This window comes from Ovis aries, chromosome 20, assembly GCF_016772045.2.
Source record: "Ovis aries strain OAR_USU_Benz2616 breed Rambouillet chromosome 20, ARS-UI_Ramb_v3.0, whole genome shotgun sequence".
NCBI classification, from domain to species: domain Eukaryota; kingdom Metazoa; phylum Chordata; class Mammalia; order Artiodactyla; family Bovidae; genus Ovis; species Ovis aries.
This window is the reverse complement of record NC_056073.1, coordinates 43,519,285-43,539,486: the sequence shown is the minus strand read 5'-3', so window position 1 is coordinate 43,539,486 and position 20,202 is coordinate 43,519,285. Positions and strand designations below refer to the sequence as shown.

The window sequence follows — 20,202 nt, the reverse complement described above, 5'->3', positions numbered from 1 at the left end:
AGTTATTGTTTCCTTCAGAACTGTGCTCATCTGAACCTGACGATTGCAGAATATTTGCTGCTGTTTTTCAGTTGCTCAGTCATGTCTGACCCTTTTGTGACCCCCATGGACTGTAACCTGCCAGGCTTCTCTGTCCATGCGATTCTCTAGGCAAGATGACTAGAGTGGGTTGCCCTGCCCTGCTCCAGGGGATCTTCTCAACCCAGAGATCGAACCCGGTCTCCTGCATTGCAGGTGGATTCTTTCCTGCGGAGCCACAGGGGAGGCCCTTAGTTTTTATTTAGTACCTCTTCAATTCAGGATTCCACCCTCACACTTCATGGGTGGTTATTCTGTAACCAACTGTTGGCAAAAGTATCATGTTGTTGCTTTCAGCCCATCATTTATTGTTCATCCTTTTATTTCTTCCATGTTTGACTTAGGTCTTAGGCCATCTATGAACTCAGCTTAGACTTATTTCTAAGCCAGTAGGCATCTGTTGAAACTCACCAGTGAAATTTGTATGTCATCGTTAAAAAAAAAAAAAGAATTATTTTTATGTACTTTGAATAGGCAGCTAAACATGTTAAAAATTATGATTCAGTATTTAAAACGTACTAATTATTTGCATTGTGGAAACAATTGGAAGTAGCCCTTGTGACTAAGACTTAATTAAAATTATAATTTTAAAAGGACTCTATTATTTAACAGCTTATACATATTTGTTTCATCAATAATTCATTCAACAAATATTTATTACTATGTGTCAGGTACCATTTATAAGTAATGTATTTGTTTTGCTGTCTTCTTCTTTGTGTATGATGAATTAATTTATACTTTTTTTTGTTTTCCTTAGACAAAATTGAAGAAGCACAAAAAGAACTAAATGGGGCAGAAGTGTCAAAAAAAGGTAAGTTAAAATCAACCCCAGTATAGGCTTTATTCTTGCAGAGATTCCTGTATAAATACCTTATTATTGTAAGCTTTGTAAATGAATCAATGTAAAATTGATAACTAAAAGTTGATAGGCTTTGCTTTATGGAATGTTTTAAGCGCATAGCATGTCCTGTGACTGTTTCCCAGGTGTTAAGTGTTTTGCTTTGGGGAGTATGACAGCTTGTTGCAGATCTTCTGAAAGTCCTATTTGAGAGACTATCACATAGCTATAAACAGGGCCAGGATAATGCGTACTGATGGCTGTGTTCACCTATATGTGTGATTATGTGTGCTCAAGTGGCGGATAATTTTTTTTTTTTTAATGTGACAGAAGCCTAAGACAACCAAAATAACCCAAATGCCAGTCAGTGCAGGAATAGTTGCCTCAGTTGTAGTACCTTCTAATTTGGGGATGTTATGCAGCTTTTTAAAAAACGTTAATTATTTCAGTTGACTGTGATGATTCGTTGCAGTGGTGAGAGAAGGGGCAGAGGAAGTTGATTAACTTTTCTTTATCTGGATCTGTGTTCTTTACTTAGTTTTCATGGGTAAATTTTGTATAAGGAATAAAAAGCTCACAAGCAAAAAGCGGTTTTCATCACAGAAAGCGTACTGATTATTTTCTCAGCTAATCTGAAAAAAGACATTTGATGTTGAACAGTCTGTGGAATGGGACGAAGACAGGAAGGTGGATAGAGTTCCAACACACGCTAATGTTAATGGGTAAAATTGATTAAAAGGATGTAAGACTCTCTTTATGGCATTTAGGATTTCATGATTTATTTTTGCTTTGTCCTTGTTATATCTTCTTATTACCACAGGATATTTCGGCAGAAAAATTTAGCCACGTAGGATTCCAATGGAAAGTCTTTTTCTTTTTTTTTTTTTAATCTAAGTAGATTCCTAACTGGGCTTTCCCTGTGGCTCAGTGGTAAAGAATCTGTCTTCGATGCAGGAGACGCAGGAGACATGGGTTTGATCCCTGGGTCAGGAAGATCCCCTGGAGAAGGGCATGGCAACCCACTCCGGTATTGTTGCTTGGAGAATCCCATGGACAGTACCCCTGACAGTCCATGGGGTCACAAAGAGTCGAGCATGACTGAGGCGACTCAGCAGCAGCAGCAGGTTCCTGAGTAGTTGACTCTGGTGGAAATAATTTCAGGTTGTCCACGTTCTCCGTCCCTTGGCCCAGCCAGTGCAGCCTCCAGGGCTGCTTGGGGCTGGTCTGAGTAGCTCTGCTGTGATGTGCAGACATCTTAAAAGTATCTCCCCTCTTTGTCTGCCCCCCTCACCACTTTCCATGGGATTTCTGGAAAGCCCATATCAAACACGACCCTTCAGTGGTACTCTTGCCAAAACACAATCTAAGAAGATTGTGAAGTCACCACAGCTAGGCCATCCCTTTGAAAGGTTGGCTGAACATCCCTTCCGCACACTGCTGAAATCCTAAAGCACTTGAGACACTCAGGCTGTAAGAACCTAAGAGTTTAAACTCTGTCTTGTTCAATCTTTTCCATGTCTAGTAACGGTTTAGAGCTGCTTCAGTTAGCGATATAAATGTGTTCTTGTCTTACTTTTCCTTCTTTCCTACCCCTGTGGCAAAGAGCTTTAAAAACAGTGAACGAAGTGTCTGATAGGAAGGAGGAAATGGAACAGAGGTTCTAGAAAAAGAAACGGGATAATGAGGTTGAAGTAATCCAGTGGGCTGCATTTGGCAGGCTACGTTTATTTAAGACCCAGGATGAATACCAAGCAAGCATTGTTTTGTGCAGTTCACTGCCCAGTGTTCCTCCTCAGCTTCATTTTTACATATGCATTCTGGACAAATGAAAAATCAAGTAGTTTTGCTCCAAAATATAATTGAGGAATAATATCAGTTTGTCTTTAACAACACGAGATAAACTTTTTGAGTAACAAAGGTCTTTGAGATTTCTCAGATCTTTGTCTTGTTTGATGAAAGGAAATCCGTTTGTTCTTTTGTAGAATATACTTTAGAAATTTGGAGTTATTTATTGTTTTTATTGATTTATGGGTCATCTAGAATAGATCGTTTTTTCACTACTTTTTCCAACTTTTGGTGATTTCCCCCGAAAGTTTAACTTTTTCTACATCTGCCTTTTTTCCTTTAATTGCTACTTTGTTCTGAGGCTTTGTGTCAGTTGAAGGTGCTATAGTCCTTAACCCTTTGGAGGTTCTTTCTCCCTCTTCTTTTTCTTACCCGTAGGACAAGTAACTAATTTATCTCAGAAGCATTTAGCATACTGGTAGGCTCTTAAAGAAAACAAACCTTGCTTATTGGTATATTTTAAAAAGACATCTTTCCTGTTTTCTAACATTTTAAGGAAAGATTAATCTGTATAGTACAATATGATGACAGAGAAACTGGCTTTGTTCATTATATACCAATAGAATAAAGAAGTGCACTAAATTATGGTAGCTTAGTCCTTTTATTCTTTCTCTCTGCTTATGAATGAAAATCAGATGGCTTGAATTTTATTTATTTTGGTTTTAACCAATTTGGGGATAAATATAGAAGACAGCATTCATCAATTCTCTGTAATGTCCTTATTTTCTTCCTAATAGTCCTATATACTTGGTTTTAATATCCATTGTGCTTGACACTATTTCTAAAATAATTGCAGGAGATTTAAATAAAATAAATAGTGAATGTCACAGATGTAGTGATGAATATGCATAAAGGGAACTAGGAAGAAGTAAATTTATCAGTTAATTAGGAGAGCTTTTATGTGCTGTTTCATGAATAAAGTTTGATTTTAATACTTTGTTTTAAATTTTTATCACACAATATTTGACCCATAAAATAATCCATGTAAGTATATGTAATATGTATTATTATATATATATGCAGTGTCATATATTATTGTGTGTATATTTTATATATGTGTGTAATATTGTGTATTATCACATATGTTTAATACATAGTACTTCTATTAGTATATGTAATACATATTATTATAACATCATGACAGTAGCATGGTAATCTTTTATTCTAATAGCCAGTTGCTAATATGTACTATTGTATCAACCTATATACTAGACTCCATTTCACCCCAATATTTGCTTGGTAGAAAGTCTTAAGTTTGTGTCGTCATCTGCGTTTCCTCTTTGAAAAAATGTCTTCTTTTGCCCCATTTTTTAATTAGGTTGTTTGGGGGTTTTTATTTGATGTTGAGTTATATGAGCTCATATATAGCTCATATGATGTCCAGTTATATGAGCTGTTCATGGATGTTGGTTAGTCCCTCATAGGTCCCATCATTTGCATATATTTTTTCCCATACAATAGGTTGCCTTTTCATTTTTCCCCTGGTGTATGTTCTTGCCTCCTTTGTCAGAGATTAATTGTCAATGTATTTAATAAAATTATGCCAACTTTCGTTTTTTCTCTTCAGTCCAATATTTTTCGTATAATTTATCCATTTTTTTAAACATTTACGTTTATTGGCAAAAAGTCATTCATAGTATTCTTTCTCCCATTGCTGCTGGATCCGTAGTTGCGTCTCCATTTTCTCACTGTTCACTTAACACCTTTTCTCTCTACACTGATTAGTCTTGCCAAAGGTTGGTCTGTTCCACTCCCCTTTTACTGTAACTTCTGAGTTTCTTGATATCATCTTGTATAATTCTTTCCTGTTTAATTACATTTTGCTCTGCGTTATCTTTTCTTCTTCTTTAGGCTTATTCTGTTATCCAGTTTCTTAAGTTGGTAACCGGGCTTATTTTTAAGTCTTTATTCTTTTCTATTAAAATCACTTGAAGCTATTAATTTCCTTATAAGCATTGCTTTGGCTGTATTAAACGTAGTTTCATATTTGCTACTTCATTAATTTTTGTGCTGCTTTCTTCTTTGACTCCCTCAATAGAATTTTTTTCCCTTAGGGATGGTTGGGGATTTTATTTAATTTTTTGTTAGTGATTTGTGACTTAATTGCACTGTTACATTAATTGCTTTTTGAAATCAGTTTGTATTTCTAAAATAATTTTCTCTCTGTTTCTGAATACAGTGTAATCAAAAGGTTCAGGGAATGGTGTATAAAAATGCTCCTACATTTTATATTAGAAATTTAAAAATTCAGCATTTTACAGAAAAATTCATCATTTTACAAAGATGGGAAAGCTGAAGTTGAAAGCTGTTCAATAACTGTATCCCAGGGACTGTAACATAGGATGAGGAATTTCCAAGTTTGTGTTATTCTGCACTGTAACTAGATGAGAGCTGTGCTTTTGTGATAGTTTAATCTATAATACTTGTTCGGTCACTCAGTTTTGTCCGACTGTTTGTGACCCCCATGGACTGCAGCAAGCCAGGCTTCCCTGTCCTTCACCATCTTCCAGAGCTTGCTCAAACTAATGTCTATTGAGCTGGTGATGCCATCCAATCATCTCATCCTCTGTTGCCCCTTTCTTCTTCTGCTTTCTATCTTTCCCAGCATCAGGGTCTTTTCTAATGCATTGGCTCTTTGCATCAGGTGGCCAAAGTATTGGAGCTTCAGTTTCAGCATCAGTCCTTCCAGTGAATATTCAGGGTGGATTTCCTTTAGGACTGAAGTAGTTTGATCTTGCTGTCCAAGGGCCTCTCAGGTCATCTCTAGTGCCACAATTCACTATTATTCTGCTTAACAGGGTAGAATAACTCACGCAAGAAACATAACTGTGTTAGTCAATGGGTGGGAATATGTTATAGCATTTTAGGTCTCCAAGAAAGACAGAAAGAATGAGTAACTCTGTTTAAGACTGACAGCAGCAGCTCTCTCTATTTGTCCTACCCTCCAGTTCCAGTTCCAGTTCAGTCTCTCAGTTGTGTCCGACTCTTTGCGACCCCATGAATCGCAGCACACCAGGCCTCCCTGTCCATCACCAACTCCCGGAGTTCATTCAGACTCATGTCCATCAAGTCAGTGATGCCATCCAGCCATCTCATTCTCTGTCGTCCCCTTCTCCTCCTGCCCCCAATCCCTCCCAGCATCAGAGTCTTTTCCAATGAGTCAGCTCTTCACATGAGGTGGCCAAAGTACTGGAGTTTCAGCTTTAGCATCATCTTTTCCAAAGAAACCCAGGACCGATCTCCTTTAGCACGGACTAGTTGGATCTCCTTGCAGTCCAAGGGACTCTGGAGAGTCTTCTCCAACAGCACAGTTCAAAAGCATCAATTCTTCGGCACTCAGCCTTCTTTGTGGTCCAACTGTCACATCCAAGCATGACTACTGGAAATTCCATAGCTTTGACTATGCGGACTTTTGTAGGCAAAGTAATTTCGCTGCTTTTTAATATGCTGTCTAGGTTTGTCATAGCTTTTCTTCTAAGGAGCAAGCACGTCTGTGCTATTCTACTGTTATTCTGCATTGTAACTGGACGAGAGCTGTGTTCTAATGATAGTTGAATCTATATTAGTTACTCCTGCTCTAAATTAATCGTTTGAGTGAAGAGATCACCTTTTCAAAAAAAATATTTTAATGATTTAGGAAAAAGGAGGAGTCCAACAATGGGTATAGAAAAGGGTGGAGATTTTAGGTCAGCTTGCAGTGAGATTTTTCGTATTATTATGTCTCAAACAACAAAATCCTAAAATCACCACCATAATATCTGTAGTTTCCTTTTATTAGCTATCACTCTGAAATTATATACTCTAGTCACCAGAAAGTTTTTTATTTTACCATGTATATGAGAATAATGAGTCCTAAGCATATGGCTTAAGAAGTACAGTAAGCAACTTATCCTGCTGAAATAACCCTGTGATATTCAGACTTGCTCCAAGGAGTCACATGACAAGCAGGATTTCTGTTAACATAGGCATAATGTACTGCCTGGAATTACCCTCTTGTTATCTGGGGAAGCTTGAGGGAAGTTAGGTTCCTATGTAAAACTAGACTGGGTAATTCAGAAGTGAACGTGACACTCTAGTGAGCAGACACCTAGATTGTGAATTCTGATTAGCGGGTCAGTATGAAAGCTAGCATTTGCTCACCTACTTTCCTAATTGAAACTCCTTATAACATGAATAAGTTTTCAAGGACTGAAAAATAACTCCCATTATTTTTTGCTTTTTAAAATACTGAATGTGATATTGACAAAAAAAAAAGAAATGAAGGTTCATTTGGAATAGTATTTTATGTTAATAAGGTTATACCTTTACGCCAGTGATAATTCTCTTCCTTAAGAATTTTGCTAAGTATACTTAAGGAAATATGAGAGCATGTTCCCATAATTAGGCGTGATGAAGTCCTTCCTAAGTTAAGACTAAACTTTAGGTGGCATAATGGAAAAGTTGGACTGATTTTTCTTAAATTGAAATGAATAATGCTACTGCAAGATAAGATTAAAATGTTTTAAAACAGTCTGGGAGAAAATTTGTGCAATAAAACAAAACTTGGTTGGGTTGCTTACAATGTTATAAACTTGGAAAGGTATTAGCACTTTACAGAATGAAAGCTCACACTGATACAGCCAATGGGCAGGCTAGTATAATACGTTAGTGAGATGTCTGAACTAGAGAACTTTTTTAAAGGAATGCAGTTTAATTATTTCAGTATTATAGTAATGCTAGCTAGTTTATAAATTAATTACCAGGAAATAATGTAATTAAATGAGCATTAGTGGATGTTTATTTTTAATTGAAATGTTTATAAATTCTACTTTCTTAATATTAAATGCTCGAAAAAGTTTATCCTATTTTTCTTATAAAGTTGTTATTAATTCATTTTTTTCTTCAGCAATTTTTTATTAATGCATCACCCATTCTTTTTTGCCCTAGAAAGCGAGAAAAAAAAAAGAAAAAGTGTATACCTTAAAGGAACCTGTGAGCTTTAACCCAGCTCTTGTGCAAATTATCATAAAATCTGAATTGGTGGAATCAAAATTCATGAGGTTTTATGTAGACTGGCAGCAGCGCCTAGCAAATTTCCCTTGGGAAAACAGCTACAGTTTTTCTATTTTTTAGAAAAGAAAGTCATCTCTTTTTCCTTTTAATATTATCTTACTTGGAATTTCAGATTTAAATATGCAGGTCTCCTAAAGTGTTCTTTTAGTGTCATAGACAATGCTAATGGCTCAGATTCCCAGAAAATTAGTATTATTTTAATTATTTGTGCCATGTATATGAGTTAAAAATATCATGTGTCAATCCTGCCAATATCTTGAGATTTAAAAATACTAAATCCCAAGAGATCATTGCTTCGCAACTAGACTACGCCAGTTTTATAAAAGACGATTTGCATACTGATAAACAAACCATCTTTTAGTAAAATAAGTAAATATTCTGTTCATGGTGTTGAAATGCAAGAAACTTGTTTCCTGCAAATTATGAGAGGCACAACTCTCATATATTTCTCAATATATTTCTTAACAGTGTTGTCGATTACTCTCTATTGAGTAATCATTTATTAAATTGGAAGCTAAAATAGCTAACAAGATGTTACTTTTATAGATTCATTGAAAGGCTTGCATTCTTCCACACTTTTATAGCCTTTCCATTGACTTCAAAATGTTATGGATTATAAGGTAGACAGTGATCTCATGTACCATTTAGGAAGGGAAAAATTGACTGACAGATAAAGGAGGACAGGGTGCTTTTATAAGTGATTAGAAGATGCACCAGGATTTCAGAGAGATTAAAATGTTCAAAACACATTGTTTAAGATTCTGTGAAGTGTGTGTTTAGATTCACTGCTTCGTTTTTTGACAAGAGAGATATAAAACAGCTCAGATTATGAGATGTGGATGTAGCTGCTTTGAAGACAGCATCCCCGAGGATGGTGCCAAACAAAGGAATGGGTCTCATTCTGTTGGTTCACTTGGGGATTCATTTAAGAATGATAAGGGGGGAGGAACCCAGATTATGTTTAATTTACCATCTTCGCTTTTGGGATAATTGACCTCACGAATATGCCTCTTCGATATTACTTTTTTTATATGAGTTGTGTGGTAGGGTGACTTAAAAGGATAACGTGTGCTGCCATTGGTTGATTTACTTAAGCTTTTCCCCAGCCTTGCTTCTGTGACCTACGTGTGAGGCAAAAGAAAAAAAAGAGGCAGGAAGGCAGCACCTGTGTCACATGAAAGTGAAGGATACAATTCTGGGGAAGAAGGAGGAGAAAATAAATGCAAGGGGCAGGCAGAATCAATTGGAAATAGGTGAACAGCTGCGAGGAATTCTAGAAAAAAATTTTTTGAAAAATTGAAAGCAAACAGTAGAGGACCATTTCACTGAAACAGAGCCTTCTTTTACTCCTGTTTCACTATTCAGATGTGTTTTGTTGGGCTGTGCTATATGTACGAAGAATATCAATTTTTAAGGATGATGATTTAGAATTCTGCACCAACCACCAAGCTTGGGATACTGTAGTAGCTATTTCATTCAAGAAGAGATTTGGAACAAGAAAATGAGACTCTGTGGGTGAGTGAGAAAAGGCAGGAAGAGGACTGAACAAAATTTAAATGAGAGCAAACGTATAGAGTAACGTATGCGCCTAGTTGGATGTTTAGTGAGTGAGGGCATGCCTTGGCAGATGGCATTGGAAGTGAGGCGCTGCACCAGAACGCCGAGGCCGCTCTGCGGGCTCCTTTCCGGAAGCCCACCACACAGCACCGAGTGACCCATTGGTAACTGGTAACAGAACCCTTCCATGGCTACCTGTGTCTCTTCAGCGTGAAGACAGAGCTCCTAACAGCCGACGAGATCTCAGCCCATTAGGCTCTTTGCCTTACCCCTGCCACGCGTGGGGATGAGTGCCCTGGTTCCCTTTTGCCTGAGATCATATACTGGCACCTCCTGCTGTTCCTGGTGCATACAGTAGGCATTGGGCAAATATTTATTCGGCTGTCCTGAGCACCCAGACTGGCCTGTAATATTAAATCTGTTTTGTGACTTAATTGGTACTGTTTCCTTATATTTAATATGAAACGTTATATGAAAGTTGAGTGTTAGTGAGGGAAGAAGAGCATGCCTATGCCTTCAGCAGATGTACTGTTATTTTCTTTGCTAATTAGAGACCTGTTCAAGTTTGTGCCCTCTTGGGTTGATTGTATTTATAACTTGTTATACTCTGTATGTTACACAAGTATCCAGATATTTTAAGATAGAGTATAACCTTCTCTCATAAGTTTAAATAATTTTTACTGTTGCCGTATCCTTCCCTTTCTCATTTCTGAGAATATTTATTATTGATTAGGTTGATTTTTTTATTTAATTAAAAATTTCAAACAGAATTGTCACTTATTTTGCTTTAAAAATTTTCAGTTTGATATATCTCTGGTTTTACTATTTCCACAATCAAAATTATTTCTCTGAAATTATACTGACTGCTTAAAAATTTTCCTTTTATACATAAAAAAGTTCCACAGTATTTATTTGCCTTTGTATGATTATTGACATAAATATTTTGAGTATTTATTTCATCTCTACCTGCTAGATTTTGATCTATATTTTAAGTTATTGCTAAATAAGCAGGTATTTGTTAGGTTCTTAATTTGCTAACTTCCTGCTTTGGGGTTGAATTACATGTTAGTTGTATGTGAGTAATACATGTGCGTGATGAATTTTAAAATATGGAACTCCAGTGACGGGTAAAAATTTGCCAGCTCTGTACTCCAATCCCATCATGTTTTAATTTTTTTAAACTTTAAGAATTTTTAAATTTTATCCAAGATTTTGTAATATATAAAATTTAGTATGTGTTTATTGTATTACATTTTCCTTTTCTGTTAAAATCTGTATTCTTTTTCTATTTCCTGCCTTTTTTTCTGTATCATAGCCTGTTAATGGTGAATTCAGATTCCCTTCCTTACCCTATAATTATTTTTCTATTTCTCTTGAACAGTTTTCTAAAAATGTATTCCAATGCCTATTGGTTATACGATAAAAGTTAATGCTGTGTCCTGCACTGTTTAAACCCTTAACTAAATGATTCTTGGTCTTATTTGGAGGAACTGACTTCAGATTCCACTTACATCCCATTCCTGCTTTTCTTTTCAGGGCTCAGGGCCTGTTGAGAATTGCTGCTCTGTTCTGATTGATTTGCAGTGTATATCCCCCTTTAGGAACATTGTCAAGGCCTCTGAATCCACTTTTTGTTAGGAAACGAAACTTATTCTTCGCTGATACCACACAAACCACTCTGCTCTTCCTCAACGTGCCTTTAATGAGGCAGGGTGGTGCCCAGAGGCAGCGGCTGTGTTAGATACCGACTCTAAGCTTTCGTAGCTCTGCATTCCTAGCATTTGTACCTTCCTCTCTTTTGAGTGTGTCCATTTACCCTGCTTTTGACTTACATGCTATTATTACCATGTATTTGGGTCCACATATATTCTTTACTATTTGTATACAGCTGCTACTCATCCTTCTTTTTACACGTATTAATCAACTTGGGACTTATTTTGGCTTACATCTCTAGCTTCCCATGAGGAATGATTTTATTTTACATGAAGAATCATCATTTTTCATTAATGCAGGTCTGTTGTGACAAATTATTTCAAGTGTCATTTATTAGAAAATGTCTATTTCTTTTGCATTCTTGAAAAAACATGTTTAATCCAAGTACAGAAGCATAACATTCGAGTTTGGCCATTTATTTCCTTGAGTACATTGTTACTGTCGAGATGTCTGCTTGTGAGTCTGATTATTATTCGTTTGAAGGCAGTCCTCTGGGGCCTTGTCTCGGAATCCTGCAGTTTCACAGTGATGTGCGTAGGTGTGGTTTCTGTGTATTTATCTTGCTTGGATTTATAGCATTCTAGAATCTGTAGATTCATGTGTTTCATTAGTTTGTGGAAACTTTTGGACCTTATTTTCTCAAATTTATTACTTCTGTCCAATTATTTTGAAATATGCCACATTTTCATATACTAAATGCATTTATAGCCCTTCTACAGATTCACAAGTTTAACCATTAATCTGATTTTGAGAAAATACTATTTAATCTCTGTCCATGTAGGTATCTTTACATAATTCTTTTTCAGAATTTTATTGTCTAATTTAGAATATTATTTTCCTAAGTGAGGAATAGAGTCATATCGTATTTTTAAAAAGCAAGTTTTAAACAGTTTGAAATTGTATAAAGTTTATAAATTTGAAAAGAATTGATATCTTCAAAATATTGATTATTTCCAGGAACATGTGTGTGTCTTCATTTTGTAAGCACCTTCATATCAGAAAACTTTTAAATTTTCTGTAGGTTTTGAATATTTTGTGCAAAATGTATTTCTAGGCATTTTTCTATTTTTATTGCTGAGATACATAGAATATTTTTTTCATTATATTTTCTAACTGTTTTTGGTATGGGTGAAAATACATGTTTGTTTTAGGTAGACAGCTGACCTACTGAAACTCTTATTAGATGCAGTAGAGTTTATTATTTCTCCTAGGTACTCCTAGGAAACCACTGTTATCTGCAAATAATACTGTTTTCTTCCTTACCATCATTTGTATCTCATTTTTAAAAATTCTGTTATTGTATTGGCTAGATCTGGAGAAATGATTAAAAATCATAGTGATTATTACAAGAATCTTTTTGTTGACCCCACCTTTAGAGGTTTCTCTAGTGTTTGATTTGAGTGTTGTCTATCACTGGTGTGGTAAATATTCCTTATCATCTTTTCTTAGTGCTCTGAAGGTCTGTTTCAGTTCAGTTCAGTACAATTCAGCCGCTCAGTCATGTCCAACTCTGCTACCCCATGAATGGCAGCACGCCAGGCCTCCCTGTCCATCACCATCTCCCGTAGTTCACTCAAACTCACGTCCATCGAGTCGGTGATGCCATCCAGCCATCTCATCCTCTGTCCTCCCCTCTTCCTCCTGCCCCCAATCCCTCCCAGCATCAGGGTCTTTTCCAGTGAGTCAGCTCTTTGCATGAGGTGGCCAAAGTACTGGAGTTTCAGCTTTAGCATCAGTCCTTCCAAAGAAATCCCAGGGCTGATCTCCTTCAGAATGGACTGGTTGGATCTCCTTGCAGTCCAAGGGACTCTCAAGAGTCTTCTCCAACACCACAGTAAAAAGCATCAATTCCTTGGTGCTGAGCTTTCTTCACAGTCCAACTCTCGCATCCATACAGGACCACTGGAAAAACCATAGCCTTGACTAGATGGACCTTTGTTGGGAAAGTAATGTCTCTGCTTTTCAATATGCTATCTAGGTTGGTCATAACTTTCCTTCCAAGGAGTAAGCATCTTTTAATTTCATGGCTGCAGTCACCATTTGCAGTGATTCTGGAGCCCCCAAAAATAAAGTCTGACACTGTTTCCACTGTTTCCCCATCTATTTCCCATGAAGTGATGGGACCAGATGCCATGATCTTTGTTTTCTGAATGTTGAGCTTTAAGCCAACTTTTTCACTCTCCTCTTTCACTTTCATCAAGAGGCTTTTTAGTTCCTCTTCCCTTTCTGCCATAAGGGTGGTGTCATCTGCATATCTGAGGTGATTGATATTTCTCCCGGCAATCTTGATTCCAGCTTGTGTTTCTTCCAGCCCAGCATTTCTCATGATGTACTCTGCATGTAAGTTAAAAAAGCAGGGTGACAGTACACAGCCTTGACGTACTCCTTTTCCTATTTGGAACCAGTCTGTTTCATGTCCAGTTCTAACTGTTGCTTCCTGACCTACATACAGGTTTCTCAAGAGTCAGGTCAGGTGGTCTGGTATTCCCATCTCTTTCAGAATTTTCCACAGTTTTTTGTGATCCACACAGTCAAAGGCTTTGGCATAGTCAATAAAGCAGAAAGAGATGTTTTTCTGGAACTCTCTTGCTTTTCCGATGATCCAGTGGATGTTGGCAATTTGATCTCTGGTTCCTCTGCCTTTTCTAAAGCCAGCTTGAACATCTGTTAGTTCATGGTTCACATATTGCTGAAGCCTGGCTTGGAGAATTTTGAGCATAGTGTGTGAGATGAATGCAATTGTGCGGTAGTTGAGCATTCTTTGGCATTGCCTTTCTTTGGGATTGGAATGAACACTGACCTTTTCCAGTACTGTGACTGCTGCTGAGTTTTCCAAATTTGCTGACATATTGAGTGCAGCACTTTCACAGCATCAACTTTCGGATTTGAAAAAGCTCAACTGGAATTCCATCACCTCCACTCGCTTTGTTCCTAGTGATGCTTTCTAAGGCACACTTGACTTCACATTCCAGGATGTCTGGGTCTAGGTGAGGGATCACACCATCGTGATTATCTTGGTCATGAAGGTCTTTTTTGTACAGTTCTTCTGTGTATTCTTGCCACCTCTTCTTAATATCTTCTGCTTCTGTAAGGTCCATACCATTTCTGTCCTTTATCGAGCCCATCTTTGCATGAAATGTTCCCTTGGTATCTAATTTTCTTGAGGAGATCTCTAGTCTTTCCCATTCTTGTTTGGGAATGTTTTCCTCTATTTCTTTGCGTTTATCACTGAGGAAGACTTTCTTATCTCTTCTTGCTATTCTTTGGAACTCTGCATTAGATGTTTATATCTTTCCTCTTGTACTTTGCTTTTTGCTTCTCTTCTTCTCACAGCTATTTGTAAGGCTCCCCAGACAGCCATTTTGCTTTTTTGCATTTCTTTTCCATGGGGATGGTCTTGATCCTTGTCTCCTGTACAGTGTCACAAACCTCAGTCCATAATCAGGCAGTCTATCTATCAGATCTAGTCTGTTAAATCTATTTCTCACTTCCACTGTATAATCATAAGGGATTTGATTTAGGTCATACCTGAATGGTCTAGTGGTTTTCCCTACTTTCTTCAATTTAAGTCTTAATCTGGCAATAAGGAGCTCATGATCTGAGCCATAGTCAGCTCCCAGTCTTGTTTTTGCTGGCTGTATAGAGCTTCTCCATCTTTGGCTGCAAGGAATATAATCAATCTGATTTCGGTGTTGACCATCTGGTGATGTCTATGTGTAGAGTCTTCTCTTGTGTTGTTGGAAGAGGGTGTTTGCTATGACCAGTGTGTTCTCTTGGCAAAACTCTATTAGCCTTTGCCCTGCTTCATTCCATATTCCAAGGCCAAATTTGCCTGTTACTTCAGGTGTTTCTATACTTCCTACTTTTGCATTCCAGTCCCCAAAATGAAAAGGACATCTTTTTTGGGTGTTAGTTCTAAAAGGTCTTGTAGGTCTTCATAGAACCATTCAACTTCAGCTTCTTCAGCGTTACTGGTTGGGGCATAGACTTGGATTACTGTGATATTGAATGTTTTGCCTTGGAGACAAACAGAGATCATTCTGTCATTTTGAGATTGCATCCAAGTACTGCATTTCGGACTCTTTTGTTGACCATGATGGCTACTCCATTTCTTCTAAGGGATTCCTGCCCACAGTAGTAGATACAATGGTCATCTGAGTTAAATTCACCCATTCCAGTCCATTTTAGTTCACTGATTCCTAGAATGTCACGTTCACTCTTGCCATCTGTTTGACCACTTCCAATTTGCCTTGATTCATGGACCTAACATTCAGGTTCCTATGCAATATTGCTCTTTATAGCATTGGACCTTGCTTCTATCACCAGTCACATCCACAACTGGGTATTGTTTTTGCTTTGGCTCTATCCCTTCATTCTTTCTGGAGTTTTTTCTCCACTGATCTCCAGTAGCCTATTGGGCACCTACCGACCTAGGGAGTTTCTCTTTCAATATCCTATCATTTTGCCTTTTCCTACTGTTCATGGGGTTCTCAAGGCAAGAATACTGAAGTGGTTTACCATTCCCTTCTCCAGTGGACCACATTCTGTCAGACCTCTCCACCATGACCCGCCTGTCTTGGGTTGCCCCACGGGCATGGCTTCGTTTCATTGAGTTAGACAAGGCTGTGGTCCGTGTGATCAGATTGACTAGTTTTCTGTGAGTATGGTTTCAGTGTGTCTGCCCTCTGATGCCCTCTCGCAACACCTACCGTCTTACTTGGGTTTCTCTTACCTTGGATGCGGGGTATGTCTTCACGGCTGCTCCAACTAAGCACAGCTGCTGCTCCTTATCTTGGATGGAGGGTATCTCACTGCTGCCCCTCCTGATCTTGAACATGGAGTAGCTCCTCTAGAGCCTCCTGCGCAGGCGCAGCCACCTCTCCTTCACGTGGGGTAGCTCCTCCCAGCCACCGCCCCTGGCCTCGGGCATGGGGTTTGTTTGGATTTTCTAATTCCCCTATGACTTCCTCTTTAACCCCTAGGCTATTTAGAAATATGTTATTCAATTTCCAAATATTTGGGGATTTTCCAGATATCTTTCTGCTGTTTATTTCTCATTTAATTTTGTTGTGGTCAGAGAACATACAAACTCCTTTTCTGAGCAACAGACTATTTTAAGTTTAAATAGTCATATGTGCCCAGTCGCTACCTGTGTTCGTTTTTTATTGCTGTCTAATAAATTACAGTTCAAGAAATACTTTAGGTCAGAAGCCCCGCATGGTCTCACCGGCTTCAGTCAAGGTGTCAGCAAAGCCCTGTTTCTTTCTGAAGTCTCTAAGAGAGAATCTGTTTCCTTGCCCACTCAGGTTATTGACAAAATGAAATCCCAGTGACCCCTACACCTAGCAGATTCATGTCTCATCCTGTTTATCTGAATGTGATGCTTAGCACTGTTGCTCACATCTTTCTCCTTCAGTTCAGTTCAGTTCAGTCACTCAGTCATCTCTGACTCTGCTACCCCGTGAATCACAGCACACCAGGCCTCCCCGTCCATCACCAACTCCCGAGTTCACTCAAACTCACGTCCATTGAGTCGGTGATGCCATCCAACCATCTCATCCTCTGTCGTCCCTTTCTCCTCCTGGCCCCAATCCCTACCATCATCAGAGTCTTTTCCAATGAGTCAATTCTTCACATGAGGTGGCCAAAGGACTGGAGTTTCAGCTTCAGCATCAGTCCTTCCAAAAGAACACCCAGGGCTGATCTCCTTCAGAATGGACTGGTTGGATCTCCTTGCAGTCCAAGGGACTCTCAGGAGTCTTCTCCAACACCACAGTTCAAGAGCATCAATTCTTCTGCGCTCAGCTTTCTTCACTGTCCAACTCTCGCATCCATACATGACCACTGGAAAAACCATAGCCTTGACTAGATGGACCTTTGTTGGCAAAGTAATGTCTCTGCTTTTCAATATGCTATCTAGATTGGTTATCACTTTTCTTCCAAGGAGTAAGCGTCTTTTAATTTCATGGCTGCAATCACCATCTGCAGTGATTTTGGAGCCTAAATAATAAAGTCTGACACTGTTTCCACTGTTTCTCCATCTATTTGCCATGAAGTGATGAGATCGGATGCTGTGATCTTTGTTTTCTGAATGTTGAGCTTTAAGCCAATTTTTTCACTCTCCTCTTTCACTTTCATCAAGAGGCTTTTTAGTTCCTCTTCACTTTCTGCCATAAGGGTGGTGTCATCTGCATATCTGAGGTGATTGATATTTCTCCTGGCAATCTTGATTCCAGCTTGTGCTTCTTCCAGCCCAGCATTTCTCATGATGTACTCTGCATATAAGTTATTGTGGCTTCCTGAGCCCTCCACTGTCCCATGTTTTGTTATTTTGTCTTATCTTTTTTTTTTTCTCATTTGCTGTCATTTTTGTCGTCATTGTCATTCTTGTCGTTTCTAGCTCACCCTTAAATGCAGGGATTACCCAAACTTCTGATGGGAGACCTCTCTACCGTATATTCTCTCTGGCTTCTCATTTCTGTACTTTGATGAAAAACAGCAGTCACTGCATACTCCCAGGTCTGTGTCTCTAGCCCTTACTCTCTCTAGGGAAAGAAAAGAATATGTACACATCTGTTTAATACATCATCATTTTCATACTGCTGTGTAAGCTTCGTAATGACTTGAAATGGATGTCTAATATTACGTTAAGTGGCTCTGCCATTATTAGCCTTACCATTTCCCTGCTGAACATGTCTCGTCCTGGGTCTACAGCTGTAATTTATAATTCTACATGTGGATATTGAGCTTGAGATTTGGTGGGATGGAAAGTGAGTTGATTTCCACCCCAGCCACATCCCTCCCCCACCCCCTGCCCCACAAACAAGCTTAGTCTTGGTCCTTCCAGAGAGACAGTGAGCCTCAGCAGAGCCTTGGGCAAACCTTTCTCAGGTTTTCTTGCTTTGAATTAGCTCAGGGGTCCACTGTCACTGCCTGAGTTCAGGGTAGCATTTTAACCCTTTCCTGAACTGCTGAAAGGCCTTCTAAACGGTGCCCCCTCCCTCTGATCTCTTTGACTGTCTGACACCAGTGTAACCTCAGTTGTTAGAAAATAGGTGGTCCCCAGGTTCCCAGAACCAGGAGAGATCTGAAGTTGTTCACACTTTCGTGTTTTTTTTAGTCAGTCAGTAAAAGAGACTCACCTTCAATCAAGGCAGGGTTTTGAACACACTGTTAGGTTGTAATTCACCATACGTGACCCTATCCAATATCCTTTGTCATACTTTAGCTCCTATTTCCTTAACCTTATTCCTTGAACAAGGAGAATGGTAAAGGAGATCCAACAAAATCTTAGAAGCGTGAACACAGCTCAGAAAAACACTGTTGGGACCATATTCTCCATTGAACACTACCCACGGTGATTCCCCATGATCTCAGGTAATAGAAAAGCAGAGAGAGTGTGAAAAGAAGGACCAAAAGTTCAGCCTTAAAGAAATTATTACCTCAGAAACAGAAGCGTTTTTTAAGCATCTTTAAACTTAGTAAGATAATTAATTTATTTAAAGCCACTGTGGGCTTCCCTGGTGGCTCAGACAGTAAGGAATCCGCCTGCAATGCAGGAAACTTGGGGTTCGATTCCTGGGTCAGGAAGACCCCTTCAAGGAGGAAATAGCAACCCACTCCAGTATTCTTGCCTGGGAAATCCCATGGACAGAGGAGCCTGGCAGGCTGCAGTCCATGGGGTCACAAAGAGTTGGAGCAACTGAGTGATTAGCTCATGTGTGTGCACACACACTGTCATACATAATATGAGGCAATAAAATGAGATTACATGGGAAATATGCAACTTAGGGGACAAAACAATGTTGGTCCAAAACTAATAAAATTGAAACAGCAAGGAACTTAATGGCCTAAAAATCAAATTATTGATGTAAGGGGGAAAGCTTTAGATGATTCTAGAAAAAGCAAAGGAGAGAAACACAAAGATGGGCGCAGTTTAAATCATCGTAAGGGTGGTCCTCCTGTTCAAAGATAATTGGTGTCAGTAATGTAAAAGAGCCCACCCCAAAGAAAAAAACTTGGCCAGAAAATGTATTTGAATAAATAATAAAACTTTTCTGAAATAAACTAAACGTATCTCCTCTTAGAGGTTCATTGTGTTCCAGGAGGAAAAAAAAACAAAACAATGGAAAGTTGTACAGTGGTCAGTTCTGAGCTGACTACTAGTTTTGCTATTAGACTTTGAAAAGAAATGTTCTTGCAGACAGGAAGGCAGAAAAAAGGAAAGTCAGTCACCTCGAGGAGGAGAAACTACTTGTTACGTGGTCAGCAGGTTTCTCTTCATAAGCTTTACCTCCAGAAAGCAGAGAGCTGTACCGGCTTTTAAAGAAAAGAAACGGTGTACTAGCACCAGGTATTAAAATTCAGAGAACAAAGAGTAAACCACTATGCAAATAGAGTGTAAATGTTCTAAACTTTCATCAGAGAGAGATGAGTGGGTCTTCATTTAAAACTGAAACGTGGTTCATAAAATCTGTTTAAAATGTGTTTTTTTTTTTTCACATTTAGAAGAATGATCTCTATAAAGAAATAGGGATTTTAAGTCATTCCTTCCCCTTCATCTCAACTTCATTTTCTTAAAATACAAAGTTGAATTGTTGAATTGTCTTTTTTAAAATATATACATAGAATGTCCCCTTTAAAACTTCCTATGGTATTTCTTGGTAATTTGCCTGTGAGTTGAATTTTTGCTTTTTTTTTTTTTTCCTTTAGAGTGTAAGCCATCGTTTAACTTTTTTTTTTTTTTTTTTTGTGGACAAACAGCTTTACGTAAAAATAAAATTTTATTCCAGAAAGTATGCAAAATATAAAGTAAACATGTTCACCCCAGTCAAAGCTCAGGTCACACTGGGCTGTAGGTGGGCTTGGCGTGGGCAGGTTTTTTTTTCAAATCTCGTTTTTTTGCTGACAGTCGCCTGAGTTGGGAACTGCCGCTCCTCCAAGTGGCTGCTCTGCTCTGCTTTTGTGTCTGTTTTAACAGCCTAGTGGCTGTCTTGTTTCAGCCCACCTCCAGATTCTTGGGAAGTGAGTGGGGAAACGTCTCACCCAAGATGCTGATCATTTTTCATTTCACCCTTTTGCTTGTGTAGTTAATGAGAGGCATCAAGTATATCACTGAC

At 38.4% G+C, this 20,202-nt stretch overlaps 1 protein-coding gene across 5 annotated transcripts in view; it reads left to right on the top strand.

Moving 5' to 3' along the window:
- HIVEP1 (HIVEP zinc finger 1) overlaps positions 1 to 20,202 on the top strand; it is a 135,997-nt gene that overhangs the window by 76,148 nt on the left and 39,647 nt on the right. For all 5 annotated transcript variants that reach the window (XM_027959214.3, XM_042237494.2, XM_027959215.3 and 2 more), the window contains exon 3: positions 836 to 889. In XM_027959214.3, the coding sequence (XP_027815015.2) occupies positions 836 to 889 (54 nt within the window). The remainder of the gene's footprint in view (positions 1 to 835; positions 890 to 20,202) is intronic.